Source organism: Macaca nemestrina, chromosome 6 (assembly GCF_043159975.1).
Source record: "Macaca nemestrina isolate mMacNem1 chromosome 6, mMacNem.hap1, whole genome shotgun sequence".
In the NCBI taxonomy this organism is placed as follows: Eukaryota; Metazoa; Chordata; class Mammalia; order Primates; family Cercopithecidae; genus Macaca; species Macaca nemestrina.
This window is the reverse complement of record NC_092130.1, coordinates 120,046,121-120,070,913: the sequence shown is the minus strand read 5'-3', so window position 1 is coordinate 120,070,913 and position 24,793 is coordinate 120,046,121. Positions and strand designations below refer to the sequence as shown.

The window sequence follows — 24,793 nt, the reverse complement described above, 5'->3', positions numbered from 1 at the left end:
CCGCCTCAGTCTCCCAAAGTGCTGGAATTATAGGCGTGAGCCACTATGCCCAGTCAAGATGTATTGAATCAACGCCATTACCCAATGCCATTTCATTTTCACTAACTATCTAAATCTAAACACAGACCCCTGAAAGGGGATGAAGAAAAAGACCAAACCATGGGTTGTTCACTCACCCACTTAAGGCTCAAAAAGAACAGCTCTTTCAGATTCCTGTTCTGGAAATACGGGAATTGTAACAAAAACTGATTAAGTCCAAGGTGGCAAACAACACTAGGCCATGTACAAGGAAGACTGGCTGAAGAAGAAGCTGAGAACAAAGCAGGTCTACAGAGGAGGAAGTAGTGACTAGCCTGGTCCCTGAATGGGTGAAATGGGAAGGTAGCTGTGGTTCCCCAACGCCAAAAGGCCTCAGTGATCTTGCCGCTTGGGGTTATTACAGCACCTTGTATCCTTTTCAACAAAGCCCAATTTTACTTAATCTAGTTAGAAAGAATTTCTACTCCTTGAAACTAAGAGAGACAAAGTAAAAACAATTATAATTTAACCATTCCTCCTACTTTGAGAGCATGTAGGTTATTTTTAATTTTTTGATTACCCTAGATGATGCCATAATTAACATTTCCGAATATAAATTCTTGTTTGCATTTCTAATCTCCTTAAGATATATATGTAAGTGAAATTGAAAGATACAAACATTAAATCCTTGATAAACTATTCCAAAAGGGTTACTGCACACCACCAACTTACTTCACCAGACAGTGTAGAAAAGTGAGCAGAAATGCAAACATTTAAATAGATACTTGATGTTAACTTTGACATTTACTAAAGATTTCAAGGCAAAACTTCGTTTATCAATTCAGTCAAAAACCCTTTTCCTTTTACCTGAAAGATTATATCTCTAAATCCCTTTCATCACTTCTCAAATGACTACCCTTGTCAAACACTGTTTCTCTTATTACTTGAGCTGGCAAAATTCATTTTCACTCTCCCTTTTTTTTAATTGAGGTATAATTTACATACCATAAAATTAATCCAGTCTAAGTATATATATAATTCAATGGTTTTGGTAAATTTATATTGTGATGCAACATCACCACAATCTAGTTTTAGAACATTTTCATTACCCCCCAAATTCCCTTGAGCCTATTTGCATTCAATCCCTGCTCCCACTAACAAACCCAGGCAACCACTCATCTGCTATCTGTCTCTACATAAATTTGCCTTTTCTAGACATTTCATATAAATGGAATTACACAATATGTAGTATTTTATATGTGGCTTTTATCACTCAGCATAATGTTTTTGAGGTTCATCTGTGTTACAGCATGCATTTTGTTCCTTTTTATTAATGAATATTCAGTTATATGTATATACCACATTTGGTTTATCCACTCACCAGTTAATGGACATTTAGATTGCTTCCAGTTTTGTGGTATAACGACTAATCCTATGAACATTCACATACAAGTATTTTTGTAGATATGTTTTCATTTCTAATGAAAGTGGGTGGGATTGCCAGGTCATATGGTAAATTGATGCTTAACTTTTTAAGAAATTGCTAAACTGTTTTCCAAAGTGGTTGCACCCTTTTACATTCCCACATTCCGCTTTTTGATACATTCACTAGTCAGCTCATGACTCAGGTTCTCTGCATAGTAAACTCATACTCAGTTATAAATAAACACAACTTTGTATATTTTAACAGTGAATATTTATAATGGTTCAAGAGAGAGTATGTGATATGGGAACTTATGGCTTCCACAAACCAAATATCACAAGAACACTTCACCATCCTTTACTAGAGACAGGAAAGGACAACATATGAACATGGTCACACCACATCTTCTTTAACTTCCTCTTGCACAAATGCTCAGGATCTTGGAACCAAAATACCAATCCTAACAGTTTCAGTAAGAAATATTGGTGCTGGAGTACCCAGCAAAACTGGGAAACTGGTTCCATGGATATATTGTTCCTTTTTGTTGCTGAACAGTATTCCATTGTACAAATCTAAAACATACCAGATGCCCAGGAGAGAGTGGCATGCAACTTTACAGACCACAGTAGCAAATCACTAAGGCACATACTGCCTCAGGGATAACAGCAGTGGCAACAGTCTGAGAAATCCTGACACACAGATGACAGGCACCTTGGGATTTACTGTGAGATAAGGTACCACCTCAATAGTTTGGAAGAAGAAAAGACCCCATAGGCAGACCAAAAGACCCATGTAATAGAAAGAATTGTGTCCACTTGTGAAATATTTCAGGAAATACATTCTTCTCTTAATGCCTGAACAAGGAGAGAAGAATGTGGATGGAGGCTAGACGCTTGAATAACCCAGACATATAGGCCAGACTGTCAAATAATGGAGTTATTACTATTTTGTTAATAAAATTGCTCATAAGAACTGAGAATCAGTACTTTCCACAATGCGTGGATAGGAAATGCAGCTACACATGAGAATAAGTAAACAAGAAAATAAAACTTGTTTCCAACCTAGGAAACCAATCTCCACAGTATTATATTTCTATAGTTCTAATAGGCATTTCCCCCATATTATAAGATATCTCCAAAGGGGGAAATATAAATAAAAATATTTTTATATAAATAAATATACATTTATATTTATATAAATATATAAACATATAAATATTAAAATATATATTTATAAATATTAAAATATATATTTATATAAATATTTTATATTTATATGGACATATATTTTAATATTTATATAAATATATATTATAAAAATATATTTATATTTTCCCCTTGGGTGCTATCATATATATATCACATATATATGTATAGTATACGCACATACACACATATCTCCAGTCGGGATACGCATTCAATATAAGTCTCCTTCCCCCCTCACTCCCCAAAAAACTGTTTTAATGAGGTAAGAGATGACTTGGAAATATCGTCAGTTTCCACAGAGTTAAGCTGAATTTTCATGGTAGTAGTCATTATCAAACATAAACAACAATCTTATTCTATTTCACATTTTGCTGTTTTTCATAAAATTTTCTACCTCAATTTATTAAACACCTATTATGTGTCACTAAGGTTACAATCGTGAGCAATACAGACCATCCCTACTTAGTGAAGATTATTGTCTTACTGCCTATAGAGGTGAAAATAAGAAATAGCAGCACAGCACCTATGTTTCCATGAAAACAAGGGAGAAATGACAAACAAATGTGAGCAACAGACTGTTTGGATACCAGCTTCGTGCACCAGTACAGGAAAAGGACAGCAAGAAAGATGTGCCATGCCATAAAACCTAACCAACTCCAATCTCCTCTGCCATGCAGGGTAAAATTCTAAAGCCACTTTGCCATAAGAACACTTTACTTATATATTACTTTACACCTTATAAAAATAAACATATTAACCCATTCATTCTTTCTTCCTCAAGACTATCAATTTCTTATTACCATTTAAGTAAGCTATTCAAAATAATAAAAATTATACCTCAGTTACCTGCTTTGTGGGCAGGCTATCTAAAAAAACATTATTTTTTCAAATAATGTACCAAAAACAAAGAACTTCAGAAAATCCACATATCTATAGTAAATAATCTCCCTCATCTTCCAAAACATTATCAAATTCCAAACTTTACAAATGTGGTATTCCACAACAATTCAACCCAAAAAATATATCCTGTGTTATTTCCCCTCAGGTGTTAATAAAGGGAGTAAAAGTGATTTTTTAAAATTAACTTAGGAGCAATTAGACTACCAAAAATAATAAAAAATATTTCTTAATATTTCTTAAAAAGTCATATTTTATCCTTTAAAATTGTGGATATTGTCCATATATTATTACACTAGCAATATTTATAGTAAAAATCTGAGTAATCAACGCCAGAAAAATACACATGCTTAATGGTATACAAAAGCTAGACATTTTTTGTTATGCTAACACACAACATCAGTTGAAAAGGATAATTCAAAGTACATTATTAGAGGCTAGGTGCAGCGGCTCATGCCTGTATTCCCAGCACTTTGGGGAGGCCGAAGTGGGCGGATCACATGTTGGCCAAGACCAGCCTGGCCAACACAGTGAAACCCCATCTCTACCAAAAATACAAAAATTAGCCAGGCATGGTGGCACGTGCCTGTAATCCCAGCTAAGGCACAAGAATTGCTTAAACCCAGGAGGCAGAGGTTGCAGTGAGCCAAGAATGTACCACTGCACTCTAGCCTGGGTGACAAAGGGAGACTCTGTCTCAAAAAAAAAAAAAAAAATTATTAGAAATTTTGGGTTGACAGGCTATTTCCATTTCTGTACTTTTTACACTTAGAATGACTTTGCAAAAATCCCAAACCAAAAACTGTAACAATCCACATCCTAAAGGAATTTTAATAGACCAATACTTGGTCTATTAAATGGAGAGGTCTATTAAATGGAGACATAATGGGATTTAAATAATGCATATTTCTGAATTAACCTAGGACAAAGGTTTTTTGCATATTAAGATATGTTTACATAGATGTCTTTCTACCATGAGCTACTAACTCACTATGCAATGCACACTTAAGATAAAGTTCATCTTTAATAGTGACAAAGGCTCTTCAGTTGACCAAACATTAGTTAACCAGCTGTGAACCCTCTTCTCAACTAGGCCTCAACCTTGGCCTTTCATGTCAGCCTGTCCTTGTGTGGTGTGCAAGGACAGGACAGGCCCAGTCTTAGCAAAAGTCCTGCTAAGTCAGCTTAGCAAGAAGCCCCTTATCCTTGATATCTGAACACCCTTGATACATGATTAAATTCCTCATCCCCCACCTTTGATATATAAATCTTTGGCCTGCCTTAACAAGAATCTCCTACCCTTGATGTCTCCTCTTCATGATTTTCCATCCACTGATTCCCCTCACCCATAAATCCCCCCTTCTCCTTGTTGTAGTCAGAGTTGAGTTCTCCACCCCAGGTGCAATAGTCTTGAGTAAAGTTTTCCTTAACCATTTTAACAAGTATCAGAATAAATTTATTCAATAATAGAAACCCATATTAGATGGAAAGTCTCCAACTCCTAAGTAAACTTGGGTTGGCAGATTGAAAGGAAAAAATGAAAACTTTTTTAAAAATCTTAAATTGTATCAAACCAACACCTGAGTGCTTTAAACACTTTCAAGGTACCAAGGCTACAGAGTAAAAAGTACAGAGACTGGAGTCTATAACAAAGAATCTGGCCTTTGTCCCTGGGAGAGAGACTCTAAAACCTTAGAATTTCCTGAGTAATAGGGGTGTCTTTGTTATTCTTAAGCCCCTTGGTTCACACTTGGGTTTAGGCTAATGAATGACTCAGGATGGGAACTGGTCACACTAACCATGTGATTAGAGGGACAGGGCTTTAAACCAACTCAACCTCCAAGGAGGTGAGGGGAACTAGAGATCAAGTTCAACTGGTTGGCCAATGATTCAATCAATTATGACTACATAATAAAACTCTAATAAAAACAATGGACACTGAAGGTTGCAGGAGCTGCCTGGTTGGTGAACACATCAATGTGCCAGGAAAGTAACACATCTTGATGCCACTGGGAGAGGACAGAAAAGCTCTACATTCAGGCTGTCCCCCACCCTGAGACCTTGACTGTGTATCTTAATTTGGCTCACTCTGATTCCTTATAATAAAACTATAATCATAAGTAAAATGATTTCCTGAGTTCTATGAGTTGTTTTGGCCAACTACCGAACCTGACAGGGTCACAGGAACCCCCAGAGTTACAACCTGGGGAACTTCAAATTTGCACCTGAAAACTACAGTGAGAGCAGTCTTACTGGGGACAATGACCTTAAATCCATGGAGTCTCATGTTAACTCCAGGCAGTTAATGTCAGAATTGAATTATAGCATGCTGCAACACGCAAGACAAACTTTCCACATTCAAGGAGTTACATTTGTTTGTGTAGGTACACTCAGGTTCATAGACAACCAATCACTTCCAAAAAGACTAGTCAGCTACATAAGCTGCTGAGCCACAGGACAAGGAGTGAAGTTTGATTTACTGCGAATTCTCAAAATACAGTTATTTTTATCTTTTTTTTTTTTCTTTTGGCACTTTCTTAGAAACAGACAAAATCCACACACATAACAGATAAGCTTCCACAATACTATGTAAAAATGGGTATATAGTTAAGGCACTTAAACTTCAGAAAATGAAAACAGAAAAATTTCTAATGGGTTTTTAAAAAATAAAAATAGGCTTCCTTATTTGAAAAAACAATGTTCAAGGGAGGGGAAAAAACAGAAAATATAAGAGATAAAATGAAAATATCTCGGTCTTGGTGAGGTGCCGCCATTTCATCCGTCCTCAGTCTCTGCGCCTTTCGCGGAGCTTCCAGCAGCGCTATGTTGGGCCACAGCATCCGGAGGTTCACAACCTCTGTGGTCTGTAGGAGCCACTATGAGGAGGGCCCTGGGAAGAATTTGCCATTTTCAGTGGAAAACAAGTGGGCGTTACTAGTTAAGATGTGTTTGTACTTTGGATCTGCATTTGCTGCACCCTTCCTTATAGTAAGACACCAACTGCTTAAATCATAAGGATGTTTCAGTTCATCCATTTAACAGATATGAAGAGCATTTTAAGAGATACAGCCTCTGCAAATGGATCAAACTCTAACTCATGGCATACTACATATGTTTGTCAATAAACTTATGACATGAAAAAAAAAGAAAATATATCATATACTAATAATCCCACTATTCAGAGGGAACCATTACTATTCTTCTCCCTTTACTCTCAATTATTACAAAAATCTTTCCATGTCAATATTATCAAAAATTATGAAATGAATATAGTATTTCATCACTAGAATAAATCATAAAATAGTCCCCTATAGCTAAATTATTTATTTCCAATTTTCTTCTATAAAAAGTACTGTAATCAACTGTCTTGTAACTCATTCTCTACATGAAACTTACTTCCAGGATAACTTCCTTCCGGTATAATTTATAGGTCCAACAATACACTCTTTCTAATGCCAATTTATACCCCTGCCAGATTTGTGTATGAGAACACCTGTTTTCTATGCTTGATAAGCTGGGAAAGTTCTTACCTTTGCTACTGTGACAGGCCAAACTGTGTTCTCAGTGCTGCTTTAATATGAACGTAAGACTAAGTCTTAAGAAAAGTTAAATGTTAAAGCATTTATTTCTATTTCTTGACAATTTTCTTCTACTGACAGCTTTCTAGTCATGCTCTTTCCCCATTTTTCTTTGAGGTAGTCATCTGTTTTTCACTAAGTTATAAAATATATAAAGTGGCTGGATGCGGTGGCTCACACCTGTAATCTCAGCACTTTGGGAGGCCGAGGTGGGTGGATTGCTTGAGGTCAGGAGTTCAAGACCAGCCTGGCCAACATGGTGAAACCCCATCTCTACTAAAAATACAAAAAATCAGCCAGTTATAGTGGCATGGGCCTGTAGTCCCAGCTACTCGGAAGGCTGAGGTAGGAGAAGCACTTGAACCCGGGAGGCGGAGGTTGCAGTGAGCTGAGATCACACCACTACACTCCAGTCTGGGCAAGAGTGAGACTCCATCTCAAAAAATATAATACAATAAAATAAAATATATAAAGTGATTAAGCCTTGGTCGGGTGCAGTGGCTCACACCTGTAATCCCAACACTTTGGGAGGCCGAGGTGGGCAGATCATGAGGTCAGGAGTTCGAGACCAGCCTGACTAACATGGTGAAACCCCATCTCTATTAAAAATACAAACATTAGCCGGGCGTTGGTGGCATGCGCCTGTAATCCCAGCTACTCAGGAGGCTGAGGCAGGAGAATCGCTTGAACTCGGGAGGTGGAGGTTGCAGCGTGCCGAAATCGCACCATTGCACTCCAGCTTGGGCAACAGAGCGAGACTCCGCCTGAAAAAAAAAGTGATTAAGCCCTTTTCACAAACATCCATGTACATTTCCAGTTTTAGGTCACCATGAATAATACAATCACTCTTTAGAAAGAGTTTTATAAGTTGGTCACAAGCATTGGCTATACTGTTATTTTAGGCTAAATATTTTTGCTAAAAGGTTATGTCATACAGTAATCATGACTTAAGAAAAGCAATTACTTACAGTCTGTACTCAAGTCAATTTAAAATAGCCTATTAAACATAGGCAAGTTTTGTATCCTGAAACTATAAATTTTTAAATTTAGACAAACTATATTATTCATTGCAACATATGGATTTAATACTAACTTTATTGTTACTAACATTACTCTGAAAGTTTGCAAACAAAAAGTCTTACCTTTTTCTAGAAACATAAGAATTTATAAAAATATATAACAAATTACCAAGGGAGAAGGTAGAACTACACAAGGCCAAAAATGATGGGGAAAAAAAAAAAAGTCTGGTGTCGAATCTAATATGGATCATTAAAATCCAAAAACAACAACAACAAAAAATGTAAAAGCCAAATAATGCAGAAATCTATAGTTTTCTGAATGTAGCACCTTTTTGGATAGCTAAAGAAGAAACAGTAGAGAATATATTTTTTAAAAAGATTATGAACCCCGCATTGTAAAAATAAATCACTGCTTTAAAATACAGATTTTCTATCACCCGAAATCTTATTTCTGATCAAATTATAAGGCATATTATATTAAAGTTACATTAAGCATAAATAATTCATTTTATAGAAAATAAGTTATTTTCTATATATAACAACAGATGTTATACACAAACTATTAAAACAAACAAATCTACCCCAAGAATTTGCAAGAATCCCTTCCTGCACATTCAAGCACATTTAAGGCCCAGAAACTGGCCAAATACTACTTCTTTAATTAAAAATAAATTGGCATTAGGCCAGGAGTGGTGGCTCATGCCTGTAATCCCAGTACTTTGGGAGGTCAAGGCTGGTGGATCACCTGAGGTCAGAAGTTCAAGACCAGCCTGAACAATATGGTGAAACCCTGCCTCTATTAAAAATACAAAACATTGGCCGGGTGCGCTGGCTCACACCTGTAATTCCAGCACTTTGGGAGGCCGAGATGGGCAGATCACGAGGTCAGGAGATCGAGACCATCCTGGCTAACACGGTGAAACCCCATCTCTACTAAAAATGCAAAAAATTAGCTGGGCATGGCGGCGGCGCCTGTAGTCCCAGCTACTTGGGAGGCTGAGGCAGGAGAATGGTGTGAACCCGGGAGGGGGAGCTTGCAGTGAACCAAGATCGTGCCACTGCACTCCAGCCTGGGCAACTGAGCGAGATTCCGTCTCAAAAAAAAAAAAAAAAAATACAAAAAATTATCTGAGCATGGTGGTACATGCCTGTAGTTCCAGCTACTCAGGAACCTGAGGCAGGAGAATTGCTTGAACCAAGGAGGGGAAGGTTGCAGTTGCAGTGAGCCAAGATCATGCCACTGCACTCCAGCCTGGGCAACAGGACAAGACTCCATCTCAAAACAAACAAATAAATAAATCATTGGCATTAAAATATTTTTCCAGGTCAATTCTAACAGCAAACTCACAGGAATTAATACCCAAGAACTCAAAGATTGATACTCTTTTTCCACTCCTTAAATAAAAAAATTTAGCCTTATTGCTATTTAAGCTGTTTGATATTATACTATAACTAAAAAAAAAAAAAAAAAAAAAAATTGTTATAAAGATAAGTAAAAAAACAAAGCACAAAACTAAATCTGTGGTGTGCTCACAATGACATAAAAACTGTCAAACTAGGTTGGGTGTGGTGGCCCATGCCTGTAATCCCAGCACTTTGGGATTACAAAGCAGGTGGATCACCTGAGGTCAGGAGTTTGAGACCAGCCTGGCCAACATGGTAAAACATCGTCTCTACTAAAACTACAAAAATTAGCCAGGTGTGGTGGTGCATGCCTGTAGTCCCAGCTACTTGGGAGGTCGAGGTAGGAGAATTGCTTGAACCCGGGAGGCAGAGGTTGCACTGAGTCGAGATTGTGCCACTGCACTCCAGCCCGGACAACAGAGCAAGACTCCATCTCAAAAAAAATAAAAATAAAAAACAAACAGCAGCAGCAACAACAAAAAAAAAACTGTCAAACTAAAGGAAACAGCAAAATGCCACCAGTAGTTGTCTTCAGGGAGTAGAACTAAGGGCTATTTATTTTCTCTTTCTACTTTATAATCATTTTTTTTAATTAATGAAAGTTATGGGCCAGGTGCATGTTGCCAGGTGGCCAACACAGTGAAACCCCATCTCTACTAAAAATACAAAAATTAGCTGGGCGTGGTGACAAGCACCTGTAATTCCAGCTACTTGAGAGGCTAAGGCAGGAGAATCGCTTGAACCCGAGCTGAAGCAGGGTAGATTGCTTGAGGTCAGGAGTTCAAGACCAGCCTGGCCAATATGGTGAAACCCCATCTCTACTAAAAAAATACAAAAATTAGCTGGGCATGGCGGCACATGCCTATAGTCCCAGCTTCTCAGGAGAGTTAGGCAGGAGAATCACCTGAACCTGGGAGGCAGAGATTGCAGTGAGCCAATATTACACCACTGCACTCCAGCCTGGGCGACAAGAGCAAAACTCTATCTCAAAAAAATATATATATTATTATTACAATTAATTTATTCACTCTCAAGCAATTATCTCCTCAAATACAGGGGCAAGTTTTTTAAAAAAAAAAGAAACTTTATCTGGCAATAGTTGCTCAAAATCATGGCTACCACAACTACTTAGTACTTCATATAGTACAGTAACACCGTCTATTGTCATCCAAGTGGCAGTACTTCCCTGCACACAGTTTCTCCTAAGCTGAATGGCTAAAATTTAAGTAACCAGTTATGGTGGGATTTATTTTTTAGAAAAAGAAGTATCTCCTTAAACTAAATCCTAGATTTTATGCTAGATTTTTCTATCATTTTACTCCCATAAAAGTAGCTATAATCAAATTAGAATTATAAGAATATATTAATACTTGTATCTCTTAGAACGTAATAAAATACTGGACCCCTTCACCTTCAAAATACTGAGCTAATGGCCATTAGAAAAATATCTACTAGACAAAAAGACAAAGTGAACTCAGATACATAAACTGGAAAAACAAACAACTAGGTTATTATTCTTACCCAATTTGGGAGCAAAATAGAGAGAGAAAAGCCAGCCAGTCCTACAGCAGAACAAGGTTGCTGAGTTTACTGAGACACTAAATTTTTGTAAGTCATATGTCTAGGACAGCCAAGTAACAAGACAGGTGGCCAGAGGAGAAATATGGTGTGATATGCTTCACTGCCAAGATACTCAAGGAGGTAAATCTTCACCTTGCTCCTTCCCTTCTATTTCCAAGTCACATAAAATCACAATGGCAAGACTTAGGAATGAGAGCCAAGGGTAAAGAAAGTAGGCATAATATCCCAAGTGGCAATCTTAACCTAGTTTGTGAATCTTAACTTAGAATGACAGTTTTTAATTACTTAAAACAGTGAAACCCAGTATTATCCTACAAACTGATGAACTATCTGAAGGACAGTACAAAGTAAGAAATGGTGACTTCTTTTTTTTTTTTTTTTTTTTTGAGACAGAGTTTCGCTCTTATTGCCCAGGCTGGAGTTCAATGGCGTGATCTCTGCTCACTGCAATTTCCACCTCCCGGGTTCAAGCAATTCTCCTGCCTCAGCCTCCTGAGTAGCTAGGGTTACAGGCATGCACCACCACGCCCAGCTAATTATTTTTAGTAGAGAAGGGGTTTCTCCATGTTGGTCATGCTGGGCTTGAACTGCTGACCTCAGGTGATCCATCCGCCTTGGCCTCCCAAAGTGCTGGGATTACAGGTGTGAGCCACCACACCCAGCCAGTAGTGACATATCTTAATGTATTCTAATAATTTTATTCTGCATATATATTTGTGATCTTTCTGCTGAGTTTGTTTTCTCAAATTTAATATGCAAACATTTTCATTTTTCATGGCCTCAATTTCCACTTAACAGTATGATAAAGCAAGCATAATCTTAGTTTCAGCTCTGCCATACAATAGCTTACTGGGCTTTAACAAGTGTCTGGACCTAAGTTTCTTCATTTGTTTACTGAGAGGAGTTGGTCCAAATGACTCAAAAAGACTCTCCTATTCAAAAATAATCACTGTATCATTCTTACAGAATGACATCAAGTTGTTCTGGGTAACATCCACTTTTAACTGGAGAAACACTGCCTCTGAACTAAAACAGTGGGTATATTCCTCAAGCAATCATTCACCATATTAACACTGGTGAAGACTGTACTGTGGATTTACCCCCGCCCCAACTCCATACTTCATCCAACCTCCAGCACAACAAACCCATCACTACCTACTTATTAATTTACTTACAGAGGAAATGGGCAAGCCAACCCCTACTAGGATGAGGACAGTGGATGTGACGGTACTGTCATGGTACGGATAGTTGATGCTGTTGTCTTTACAGAAAAAGCCTCTCTGAAATGGATATATTTGGCCCAATTTTAGAACAGCCATAGGCATGGAAGCTGTTGGGGAAGGGAAAAAAAGACACACATGATTAAATTCAATTCACTTCATTAGGAAGTAAAGTCTACTGAATGGGATGCAAATTCTAGCCATATTTTACCCTCTCTGGAGATGGATCTCCATTATGCCCAAGGGCAAAGATTAAGAAAATCATGCAGCATCATTTGCTTGTCCATATCAGCCCCACCTTTTTCCAAGTATAAATACTATTACTTGCATTGACCTCCGATTTTAGAAATCACCAATAAAAGAGACTTCTACAAGGAGAGCAAAATTGGCCCATGGAAAAATAAAGCTGAGAAAACAGGAAGGTTTTCCATTTTGCATTCTGTAGTTAATTCGTTTTTAATTGAATTGCTTTATATTGAACTGTGTTTAAGAAAAAAGGCAAAATTCCATAAATAAATTCAGTAATTAACATCATAACAGCCAAATATCATCCAGGAGAAGAAACACGTAGAACTTTGCTTCACATTAGAATTTTTAAATTTTTTTCTACATTAGAATTTAAACTAATAGGGTTAGAAAACAATAGAAACCAAGCCAAATATGGTGACTCATGCCTGTAATCCCAGCACTTCGGGAGGCCAAGGCTGGCAGATCACTTGACATGAAGAGTTCAAGACGAGCCTGGCCAATATGGTGAAGCCCCGTTTCTACTAAAAACACAAAAATTAGCCAGGCGTGGTGGTGCACGCCTGTAGTCCCAGCTACTGGGCAGACTGAAGCAGGAGAATCACTTGAACCCAGGGGGCAGAGGTCGCAGTGAGTCGAGATTGCACCACTGCACTGCAGCCTGGGCGACAGAGCAAGACTCCATCTCAGGAAAAAAAAAAAAAAAAAGAAAGAGAGAGAGAAAGAAAATGATAGGAACCATAAGTATATATTCAGTAATAAAAATAGAAAGAAAAAGCCTTTTGTTTTCCAAAGACAAACAAACACCTGGTTTTATTAGCCCTGGCAAGGCTCCAAAACCACTTTTAACAAGTTATACCGAAATAATTTTCAGTTGAAATTTTGCACCTAAATAAAATGACCCTGAAAGATCAAAGTTAAATAACTTAAATTAGTGGCTTCTTAAGATGTTCAAGGCCGTGCGTGGTGGCTCAAGCCTGTAATCCCAGCACTTGGGAGGCCGAGATGGGCGGATCACGAGGTCAGGAGATCGGAGACCATCCTGGCTAACACGGTGAAACCCCGTCTCTACTAAAAAATACAAAAAACTAGCTGGGCGAGGTGGCGGGCATCTGTAGTCCCAGCTACTCGGGAGGCTGAGGCAGAAGAATGGCGTAAATCCGGGAGGCGGAGTTTGCAGTGAGCCGAGATCCGGCCACTGCACTCCAGCCTAGGCGACAGAGCTAGACTCCGTCTCAAAAAAACAACAAAAAAAAAGATATTCAAATTTACCATGCTTTTAGGCTTTGTTTTATACAATTCAAACATTCAAGCATCTACTCACTCACTGTATGCGCAATACTAAGCCATACTTAGGGAAGACAAATTTGTATAAAACAAATACTAAATTCAAGAACCTAAATTGTATATGCAGAAAAAGAATGTATACCCAGTAAATTGTTTAAAAAGAAATCCCAAGGCAGATTTTTTGGGGAAAATGATGAAACTGTTCTGTATCTTGATTGAGATAGTAATTCCACAACTCTTTTATTACATGTAAAGTTAAGAAGAAATACCATAAAAGGCAGAAATATGCCATAAAAATACGAATATAATTACTAAAATGGCATAGAAGGACCTATAGGAATTCAGAGCTCAACATAAACTGGAGGAGTTAGAAAACACTATTAAAGAAGAGGCAACTGAGTTGAACTTGAAATGACAGGTAAAACACAGGCAATAGGGAGGAGCACGGGGAGACAATTTAGTGGTAGAGGAAGGCAGGGAAGCATGAGAATTGCAACAAGAGCACAAAGGGAATGAGCAAGAAGTTTTCAAGGTACATACATTTTGTAGCCAACATGTATTGCACGCTTGCACATGCTGGGAATTAGGCCACATAGATTAACTCAATCCTTACCTCACCTCTGTGAAGTAGGTATTATCACTACTTGCTTTTTTCATATAACGTTGTTGAAGCTTAGAGAAATGAGGAACATTGCTGAAACTAGAAAGTGGTGGAACCAAGGTTCCAACACAAGCTATCTCTTTCTAGAGTTAGGGAATATATGGCCTCCCATGGAGACAAGTGATCTGGCTAGGTTAACAGGTTAGAATTGCAGCAAGGAAGATATGATTGGGAGAAGGAGAACCTGTCCTTTAAAAACCTCACTTAGTATAATACATGCCATGTTCACGATAAGAACTCAAAGTAGGCTGAGTACAGTGGGTCACACCTATAAACCCAACATGTTGAAAGGTTGAGGCAGAAGGACCCCTTGAGTTCAGGAGTTCAAGACTAGTCTGGGCAACATATTGAGACCTCATCTCTAAAAAAGAAATTTTTTAATTGGCTGGGCATGGTGGCATGTGCCTGTAGTCCCAGTTACTCAGGAGGGTGAGGGAGGAGGATATCTTGAGCCCGAGAGGTAAAGGCTTCAGTAAGCCATGTTCACACCACTGCACCCCAGCCTGGGTAACAGGACAACACCCTGTCTCAAAAAAAAATGGAGGAGGAGGAAAAAAAAACTGAAAGTTAATGGAACAATGTATTATTTGCTACAGATTATCTCTGAATTCTGCAATTCTATGGTTTTTCATGGGAATAACAGTGCTTGAGATTTCTGTGTTTATTAAAAGATTATAGGAGTCAGGCACGGTGACTAACACCTGTAATCCCAGTGATTCAGGAGGCTGAGGCGAGAGGATCACTTGAGGCCAGAAGTTCAAGACCATTCTGGGCAACACAGCAAGACTTTGTCTCTAAAAAGTATTTTTAAAAATTAGCTGGGAGGCCGGGTGAGGTGGCTCATGCTTGTAATCCCAGCACTTTGGGAAGCCGAGGCAGGTGGATCACAAGGTCAGGCAATCAAGACCATCTTGGCTAATACGATGAAACCCTGTCTATACTAAAAATACAAAAACTTAGCTGGGCGTGGTAGAATGCACCTGTAGTCCCAGTTACTTGGAAGGCTGAGGCAGGAGAATCACTTGAACCTGAGAGGTGGAGGTTGCAGTGAGCTGAGATCGCGCCACTGTACTACAGCCTGGGCGACAGAGTGAGACTCCATCTCAAAAAAATAAAAAAAATAAAAAAAACTAGCTGAGCATAGTGGTACACACCAATAGTCCCAGATATTTGGGAAGCTGAGGCGGAAGAATCACTTGAGCCCAACAATTTGAGGCTACGTTGAGCCATGATTATGCCACTGTATTCCAACATGGGTGACAGAGCAAGACTCCCAACTCCAAAGAAAGAAAAAGGATTATGGGTTTAAAACACTTGAAATGACATAAGTTTGTAGGAAATAAAATATCACTGTCCTCTTTTGCTCAGGGTCAGCAACATGGTAAAATGAGGAAGTTTAGAAATTAACTTCCGGGAAAAAAAAAGAGAGAGAGAGCAAGAAGAAACACAAGTATTTACAGTTTTGAAATAATCTACTAATTAGGTGATAAGTAGTGAGTAGATAGTGGAAACAGAATAGGATGCACAGAAGAATGTTTTGAACACAGAAATGATACAAAACTTGTGGACTGATCACAAATGCTGAGACAGACCTGGAGATGGCACTTCAGGGTTTGGACATATGAAAAATGAAACTTCCATTGATAGAAATGAGAAGTTGCCAGGGGAAGCTCATTTATGGTGGAAGAATGTTAGTTTAGTATTGAGAATACTGCCTTTGGGGCCATCTGATGCCTCCCTAAATGCTCAGCCTCATCCTCCACTGTCCCCTTAAGGCTCCAATCACAAAGAACCACTTGCTGTTGCCGAAACATACTGTTTTCAAAACCCTAGGTTTCATAGGGATTTGAAATGCTCAGCCTTCTACTGGGGATAGTTGCTCTCTCATTTCTCCTTGAAGTCCAAGCCAGGTACTCCCTTCTTATCTGTCCCATGGCACCACGTACATATGTCTAACACACTGTACTTTAACTTTTTATGTGTGTGTCAGCAACTCAGAGGTCAAAGGCTATCTTTATCATTTTCGTATCCTTTGTACCAGGCACACAGATCTGAACAAAAATTTATTGGCCAGGCGCGGTGGCTCACACCTGTAATCCCAGCACTTTGGGAGGCAAAAGTGGGTGGATCACAAGGTCAGGAGTTCAAGACTAGCTTGGCCAATATGGCAAAACCCCGTCTCTACTAAAAAACATACAAAATTAAAAAATTAGCCAGGAGTGGTGGCAGGCGCCCAAAATCCCAGCTACTTGGGAGGCTGAGGCAGGAGAATCGCTTGAACCCAGGAGGCGGAGGTTGTGGTGAGCCGAGATGGCGTCATTGCACTCCAGCCTGGGCAACAAGAGCAAAACTCTGTCTCAAAAACAAAAAAAAATTGTATTGGCCGGGCGCGGTGGCTCAAGCCTGTAATCCCAGCACTTTGGGAGGCCGAGATGGGCAGATCACGAGGTCAGGAGATCGAGATCATCCTGGCTAACACGGTGAAACCCCGTCTCTACTAAGAAATACAAAAAAATAGCCGGGCGAGGTGGCGGGCGCCTGTAGTCCCAGCTACTCAGGACGCTGAGGCCGGAGAATGGCGTGAACCCGGGAGGCGGAGCTTGCAGTGAGCTGAGATCCGGCCACTGCACTCCAGCCTGGGCTACAGAGCGAGACTCCGTCTCAAAAAAAAAAAAAAAAAAAAAACCAAAAAAAAAAAACCAAAAAAATTGTATTAAATGGCTAAGTGAATAAAATTCAGGGTAAAGATCAGAAGTAGAGAAAGATGTGTAAGTTGTTGGCATTAGAAGTTGCAACTTAAACTAGGAGAATAAAACAGTTCTTACAGAAGGCAAATCAAGACTGAAAGAGACAAAGCAATCAGCTAAGGACGAATATCCACAGAGAAAACATGAAAAGAGGCTATAGGTGGAGAGAAAGAAAGGATGCTAACAGGCTCCAAGGGGCAAGGGCTGTGTCTGTCTTGTTCAGCAGCATATCTGGCCATTCTTTAAACAAAAGAATGAATGAACAATAGAGAAGTAGGACAATGTTGTGATACAAAAACCAAAGCTCAGAGTATCTAGTACATGGTAAATCTAATATGTCAAATGCTAAGACATCAAGGAGCATGAGAACTGAGTAAAGACTGAGGTCTTTACTGAGACTATATTATATCGTCTCCACTAATACAACAATGGTATCTTCATAAAGAAACTTAGTGTGGAGCGTTGTTCAATATTGGGTTGTTACTGTCTAAGCATCCCTTTCTTCAAGTTAAATATGTCAAAATTATGTCCCCTACTGTTCATATGTATTACACACACAGAGAGAGGCATGTCCATCCCTCGAGAGTAAACAGATACCTCTATTCCAAAAAACAATGGAATAGTCTTTATCTGCTACTGAGATGGTTTTTTTGTTTTGTTTTGTTTTGTTTTTGTTTTTGTTTTGAGACAGAGTCTTGCTCTGTGGCCCAGGCTGGATAGTGCAGAGGTGTGACCTTGGCTCACTGCAACCTCCGCCTCCCAGTTTCAACTGATTCTCCAACTTCAGCCTCCTGATTAGCTGGGACCACAGGCACATGCAACCTAGCCCGGCTAATTTTTGTAGTTTCAGTAAAGATGGGTTTTCACCATGTTGACCAGGCTCATCTTGAACTCCTGCCCTCAAGTGATCTACCTGTCTCGGCCTCCCAAACTGCTGGGATTACAGACATGAGCCACCATACCCGACCGAGATTATTTTTAATGTTAATTTTTTAGAGTAGTGCTGAGAGTTCTGTGTTAAAGTTAGTGTTCTAGGAAGATTCTTCTCCTTATAAACACTTTCTTAGGACAGATACACTTTCTCCTTAATATCTAAAGAACATAGATACTGTTTTGACCCTAATCATATTTCTAGGATATTTTTCTCTTAATTAAAATTTCCTTAAGAGGAGTCACTTTTAAATTCTGTAATAACCACCGGGCATGGTGGCTCATCCTCTACCTGGGACCACAGCTGCTATCAGGCAGCCTTCTCCACACAGCTCTCTTTTTGGGGTAGCACTCCTTCTCTTTGTGCTTCAGGTCTAAGGGGCAATATTCCCATCCTCTCTGTTGCTAGCCCAGGATACTACAATACCTCTTGTTGATTTTCTAAACTCTGCCCACCTATTTGTGAATACTTGCTTCATTTAATCCTCTTCAAATTATCCAGCTTGAGTATGCCATCTGTTTCTTATCAGGGCCATGGGTGACAGTACCACATACATATTTTGATCTTGCTAAACACAACTGTTAGGCATGTATGTCTGCTCTTAGTGCACTATTTCTATGATATGTCAAGGAAAACAGACACATGAATACCTGGATAGATGCAAACAGATGTTCCCATATTCTCCTTAGTTCAGTGATAGTTGAAATCTCTTCCATTTTATTAAATATATATCATATATACTTCCTCAAATATGTGCTGTTGCAAAATATTCCAATGGAATAAATCTAAAATGTATTTTACAAAGGGAAGACTAAAGTACATCAATGTTAATCCCTAATATATAGAAGGTAAAGAAGTACTAAATTTATTTTGAAAAGAATGAAATAAAAATCAAGTTATTAAAGTGACTATACTGACTCCTGTACCTACTCCCTTCCCCAAGTTTCTCTAAAGATCTCATTTCAGACATTTAAATGAATATTATGCTACACAACAGGGAAACTCAGATGTCCATCCCCTCGTTATTCATTCGAACATTTCCATTGCCATAATACGGCAGCTGCAATGCCAGGAAAGAAGAAAGGAAAAAAGACTAAAAGAGGGGAAAAATGAAAAAGACCTCAAATAATTTTTTTTCTAAGAGACTGGGTCTTACTCTGTCACCTAGGGTGGGGTCCACTGGCATGATCATAGTTCATTGTAACCTTGAACTCTTGGGCTCAGGCAATCCTCTCACCTCAGCCTCCCAAGCAGCTGTGACTACAGTCATGTGCCACCATTCCTGGCTAATTTTTTTTTTTTTTTGGTAGGGACAGAGTCTCACTATGTTTCCCAGGCTGGTCTCAAACTCCTGGACTCAAGCAATCCTCCTGCCTCGGCCTCCCAAAGTGCTGGGATTACACATATGAACCAGCATACCCACCCACCACAGAACTTTTAATGAAAGAGGGAAATCAGTACTACCGGAAAATAGCATAGGTGTAACTGCAAGCATGACTGACATTTAGGTTTGGGCAACACAGCCATCAGGATCCCAGCAGGAAACAGATAGCACCCTCAAACTGGGTAATTTAAGGAGAGTTTAAGAAAGGGACTATGTACAAGGTGTGAAAAATGTGGGCACAGTCAAAAGACAGTGCAGTCTCTTGAAGCTGCTATCATCTACAGACTTCAAAGGACAAAGAGGGCCCTATGATATGAGCCATGGCCTCTGGGAGAGCCAACATGACACAATCTTGTAGGAGGAAGCCAGGCAAATAAACACAGCAACTCTACTCTCCTCCTGCCAGTGCTATCCATTGTCCAAACCCATCTAGAAGCCAGTCTCTGGCTCTTGAGACTGAGGGCAGGGAAGGCGATGACAGAAAGCAGGTCCACAAGGGCAATGGAAGATAAGCAGAACCAGGAGGGAAGAGAAGGTAAAACCAGTTGGGGCCTCAGTAGGGAGCTGAAACCTAAAAGTGAGTAACTCAAGAGAGATTAATAAAGCGGTTATTTACAGAGTCTATATTAAGACTACATATTAAGAATATTGGGTTTTATTCTGTGGGTAACAAGGAGACACAATTCCAATATGTGCCCTAATGGAGGGGCTGTGAAAAGAGTTGTGTAAAGGAAAAAAACAGTGTGAAGACAGAAGAGAGGGCAAGGCCAGAGGCAAGAAATACTAGTGTATATGAGAGATGTTAAGGGCCTGACACAAAGAAATAACAAGGGGAACAGGAAAAAGAGGTAGATTCTAAAGATGTTTAGGAAGTTACTCCTACAGAATTGTGGATCGTGTCTCTGTGTACATATTGATGTGTGTGTATCTAAAACACACACACACACACACACACACCTCTTCAGCCTTTGTTGTATCTGCAAAATATAATTTCCATTTTTCCCTTTCCCTAATTACCACCCAATAACATGCCCTGCATAATCTTGCTTAGAGTAAGCATTTCAAGGAATATTTATGGAATGAATGAATAAAGAAGTGAGTAAAGCTTCTGAAACATATAAACAATAATCTTATGCAACCATAAAGTCAGATCCTGAAAAGCTGTATGTGATTTGTCACACCGAAGGGCTCAAATTCAAACAAACCAGGAAGAGACAATCTGAAGTCCAAGAACTTGGACTTCAGAAAAAAGGTGAACAATCTGAAGTCCAAGAACACGCTAGGGAAGCACTTACAATTCTATACTCTAGCAACTCTTTCTTAAGCTGTTTTCCATTGGGAACACAAACTGCTAACAAAGATAAACAAACTGAATATACCCATGTTAACTGCTCAAACAAATCTGTAAATCACAAACTACTGGAATCTTGAAGGCAACTTGTATACACTCCAGCACTACCTCCAAGCAAAGCTTCAAATATGGCTACTGTAGAAGCACTTCTCTCAGCAGCACCCCTCACTCTTTCCTCAAAGAGAAAAGAAGTTGAGGCCCCAGTGGCATCCTCTTTACTGATCCACCCAAAACAGGGGTCCACAAATTCCCTGCAGGAAAGTAGAAGAATAAGATTTCCAAAGGAGACACTGAAGAGTAAAAAGCAATCAGACTTCAAAGTAGGACTTTACAAATAATTAACAACAGCTCCAGATCCATCCTATTCTCTTCTCTAGAACCACTAGAAACTCTCAGATCTGAAATTGTATCACAGATTACATACCTACATATCCCACTCCATGATACACATGTCGAACTTCCTATGTCCATATCCATCCTCCACATCCTCAGAGTTAGTAAACGAGTTAGACATCTGTGACTTTGTTCGAAGATTCCTATTTAAAAAGTTTTCACATACTATACAAGTTTACAGTATACAATATACTATGCACCCTCAGTAAAACAGACAAATTATAATGTGGTCTCTTATTCACCAGTAAAAAATATTTGCTCTTACTGGAAGCACCTAAAATAATCGGGCAGCCTACCTCACAAGACTCTTACTTAAACAGTAATCCTGCTAGTCTCAGAGCAATTTATAAACCTAAATGAGAAAACACAAACATGCTCAAGAGAAAGGTTTGCTTTATAACTAAAAGATTCATAACATGGTTGTTCATGGATGTGAACAATTCCATGAGTCCTCAGACTATGAGTAGAGTTTCACTACTCAAAATAAATAAATAAATAATAAATAAATAAATAAGTTAATAATCTTACATGGCCTTTCTCATATATGTCCAAGAAGAATGGAAACAAACATTGACTGAGCACCTATTATAAGTCACCACCATGCTAAGGTACTTTCATATATACCTGAAATACAAATATATTCTTATAGGAATATATTTATATTTATATTTCAGATATCCTAACATAAAATCTGGGAATATATTTATATATCAGATATCCTATCATAAGAGTATTTATATTTCAGATATCCTACCATAAAATCTGGTAGAATATATTTATATATCACATATATATTTATATCTCAGATATAAGAGATGTAAGAATATATTTATATTTCAGATATCCTACCATAAAATATGGAAAAATTAAAAAATTAAAAACAAAAAAAAATCAATGAGTATAGATCATAAAACCAGGCAAAATAAGTAAAAACATTATATATGGTATAATTTGATTTCTCTAAAATTATTTTTTTATTTTTTATTTCTTTTTTTTTTTGAGATGGAGTCTCGCTCTGTCACCCAGGCTGGAGTGCAGTGGTGCAATCTCGGCTCACTGCAAGCTCCACCTCCCAGGTTCATGCCTTTCTCCTGCCTCAGCCTCCTGAGTAGCTGGGACTACAGGTGCCCGCCACTAAGCCCAGCTAATTCTTTGTATTTTTAGTACAGACAGGGTTTCACTGTGTTAGCCAGGATGGCCTTGATCTCCTGACCTCGTGATCCACCCACGTCAGCCTCCCAAAGTGCTGGGATTACAGGCGTGAGCCACCACCCCCGGCCTAAAATTATTTATGTTTATATATAAACATTGGGAAGTCTGGAAAAACATATAACTAACTTATAAGTAGTTACCTTCAGAGATGGTATTTTTTTTTAAGTCAGTCAAATTTAACAGGGGGGTTACATACCAGAGATGGTACTAATACAAATCAAATCAGGCAGAAAACATATTTTCTACTGTATATACTTCCATGTTTGAATACTTTATAACAAAACAAAAGGCCAAAATCATTACATTTGAATTTTTTTTTTTTTTTTTTTTTTTTTTTTTGAGACAGAGTCTTGCTCTGTCGCCCAGGCTGGGGTGCAGTGGCCGGATCTCAGCTCACTGCAAGCTCCGCCTCCCGGGTTTAGACCATTCTCCTGCCTCAGCCTCCCGAGTAGCTGGGACTACAGGCGCCCGCCACCTCGCCCGGCTAGTTTTTTGTATTTTTTAGTAGAGACGGGGTTTCACCGTGTTAGCCAGGATGGTCTCGATCTCCTGACCTCGTGATCCGCCCGTCTCGGCCTCCCAAAGTGCTGGGATTACAGGCTTGAGCCACCGCGCCCGGCCTACATTTGAATTTTTATTCTATGGGTAACAGGGAGACACACAATCCAATCTGTATTCTAATTGAGGGGGCTGTAAAAAGAGCTGTGTAAAGAAAAAAACACTGTGAAGACAGAAGAGAGGGCAAGGCCAGAGGCAAGAAATACTAGTGTATACGAGAGATGTTAAGGGCCTGAAACAAAGAAATAACAAGGTGAACAGGAAAAAGAGGTAGATTCTAAAGATGTTTAGGAAGTGTTTGGGATGTTTATCACAATAAAAACATTTTTTGTTTCCTGAAATTATGCCTATAACTTACATGAAATCATCCATACTATCCTTTTCCTGAAATTAATCACACAATTTATCTGAAAAAGTCCTACCTATAGTAAGACTGAAACTAGAGCAAAGGAAAAGTCTACTTTCTTACTCTGTTAAAACACAAAGCAGGCCAGCCGGGCATGGTGGCTCACCCCTGTAATCCCAGCACGTTGGGAGGCCAAGGCGGGCGGATCACAAGGTCAGGAGTTTGAGACCAGCCTGGCCAACATGGCAAAACCCGGTCTCTACTAAAAATACAAAAATTAGCTGGGCACTGAGGCAGGCGCCTATAATCCCAGCTACTCAGGAGGCTGAGACAGGAGCATCGCTTGAACCCAGGAGGCGGAGGTTGCCGTGAGCTGAGATCACGCCACTGCACTCCAGCCTGGACAACAAGAGCAAGACTTCATCTCAAAAAAACCAAACAAACGAACGAAAAAACACAAAGCAGTAAAAACTAACCTTTAGCCTTTATGCCTAATTGATAGGTTCTCAAAGCAGCAGCCCTACAGCAAAATAATTACTTTTGGGGATTTTCCATCTCTTGCAACTTTAGAGATCTATGATGATGTCCTTAAAAATGTATGAAACAAAGATAAGTTTTTCTTTTTTGGGGGGGCGGGGGGGGACAGAGTTTCGCTTTTGTTGCTTAGGCTGGAGTGCAATGGCATGATCTTGGCTCACTGCAACCTCCACCTCCTGAGTTCAAGCAATTCTCCTGCCTCAGCCTCCTGAGGAGCTGGGATTACAAGCATGCACTATACCACACCTGGCTAATTTTGTATTTTTAGTAGAGACAGAGTTTCTCCATATTGGCCAGGCTGGTCTGGAACTCCTGACCTCAGGTGGTCCACCCACCTCAGCCTCCCAAAGTGCTGGGATTACAGGCGTGAGCCACCGTGCCCCGTCGCTAACTTTTTAAATTGGAAATTTTGTTATAACATTTTGGGCCCTTCCAGACATGCTTACAGAGAGAGGAGAAATAACCTTGAGACTCGAGAGTTCAGCAGAAGGGGATGAATACAAGCCATAACAGTGCTTTGATTTAGTCACCACTTCTTGAAAAATCTTATAACGCACGGCACTCAGGCAGACCATTATAAAAGAGTGACAATGTCTTTTTAATTATGTAAAAAACAAAAGAATATTACTCTAGTAAGCCTTTCAAGTTTTTTACTTTGAAATACCAAAGTTAATTACATATTAATATAAAGTAGCTTTAGTCTGATGGGAGAAAAAGGAAAGAAAATATATAATTTTATTTAGGGCAGTGCTAGCCAATAAAATTTTCTGTGATAAAAGAAATGTCCAGGCTGGG

At 39.1% G+C, this 24,793-nt stretch overlaps 2 protein-coding genes across 3 annotated transcripts in view; one reads left to right on the top strand and one right to left on the bottom strand.

Moving 5' to 3' along the window:
• LOC105499389 (phospholipid phosphatase 1) overlaps positions 1-24,793 on the bottom strand; it is a 105,561-nt gene that overhangs the window by 50,418 nt on the left and 30,350 nt on the right. The window contains exon 2 of one of the 2 annotated variants that reach the window (XM_071098922.1): positions 12,301-12,455. The exons of the other annotated variant lie outside the window; for it this stretch is intronic. Coding sequence (XP_070955023.1) covers positions 12,301-12,455 — 155 coding nt within the window. The remainder of the gene's footprint in view (positions 1-12,300; positions 12,456-24,793) is intronic. 2 annotated transcript variants of the gene reach the window in all.
• LOC112423181 (cytochrome c oxidase subunit 7C, mitochondrial) lies at positions 6,318-6,638 on the top strand. The gene has a single exon (XM_024786940.2). The coding sequence runs from the start codon at positions 6,367-6,369 to the stop codon at positions 6,556-6,558; it is 192 nt and encodes a 63-aa protein (XP_024642708.1). The 5' UTR covers positions 6,318-6,366; the 3' UTR covers positions 6,559-6,638.

Excerpts from the sequence above, each read along its gene's own strand:
- LOC112423181 (XM_024786940.2), top strand. The coding sequence starts at position 6,367 with ATGTTGGGCCACAGCATCCGGAGGTTCACAACCTCTGTGGTCTGTAGG.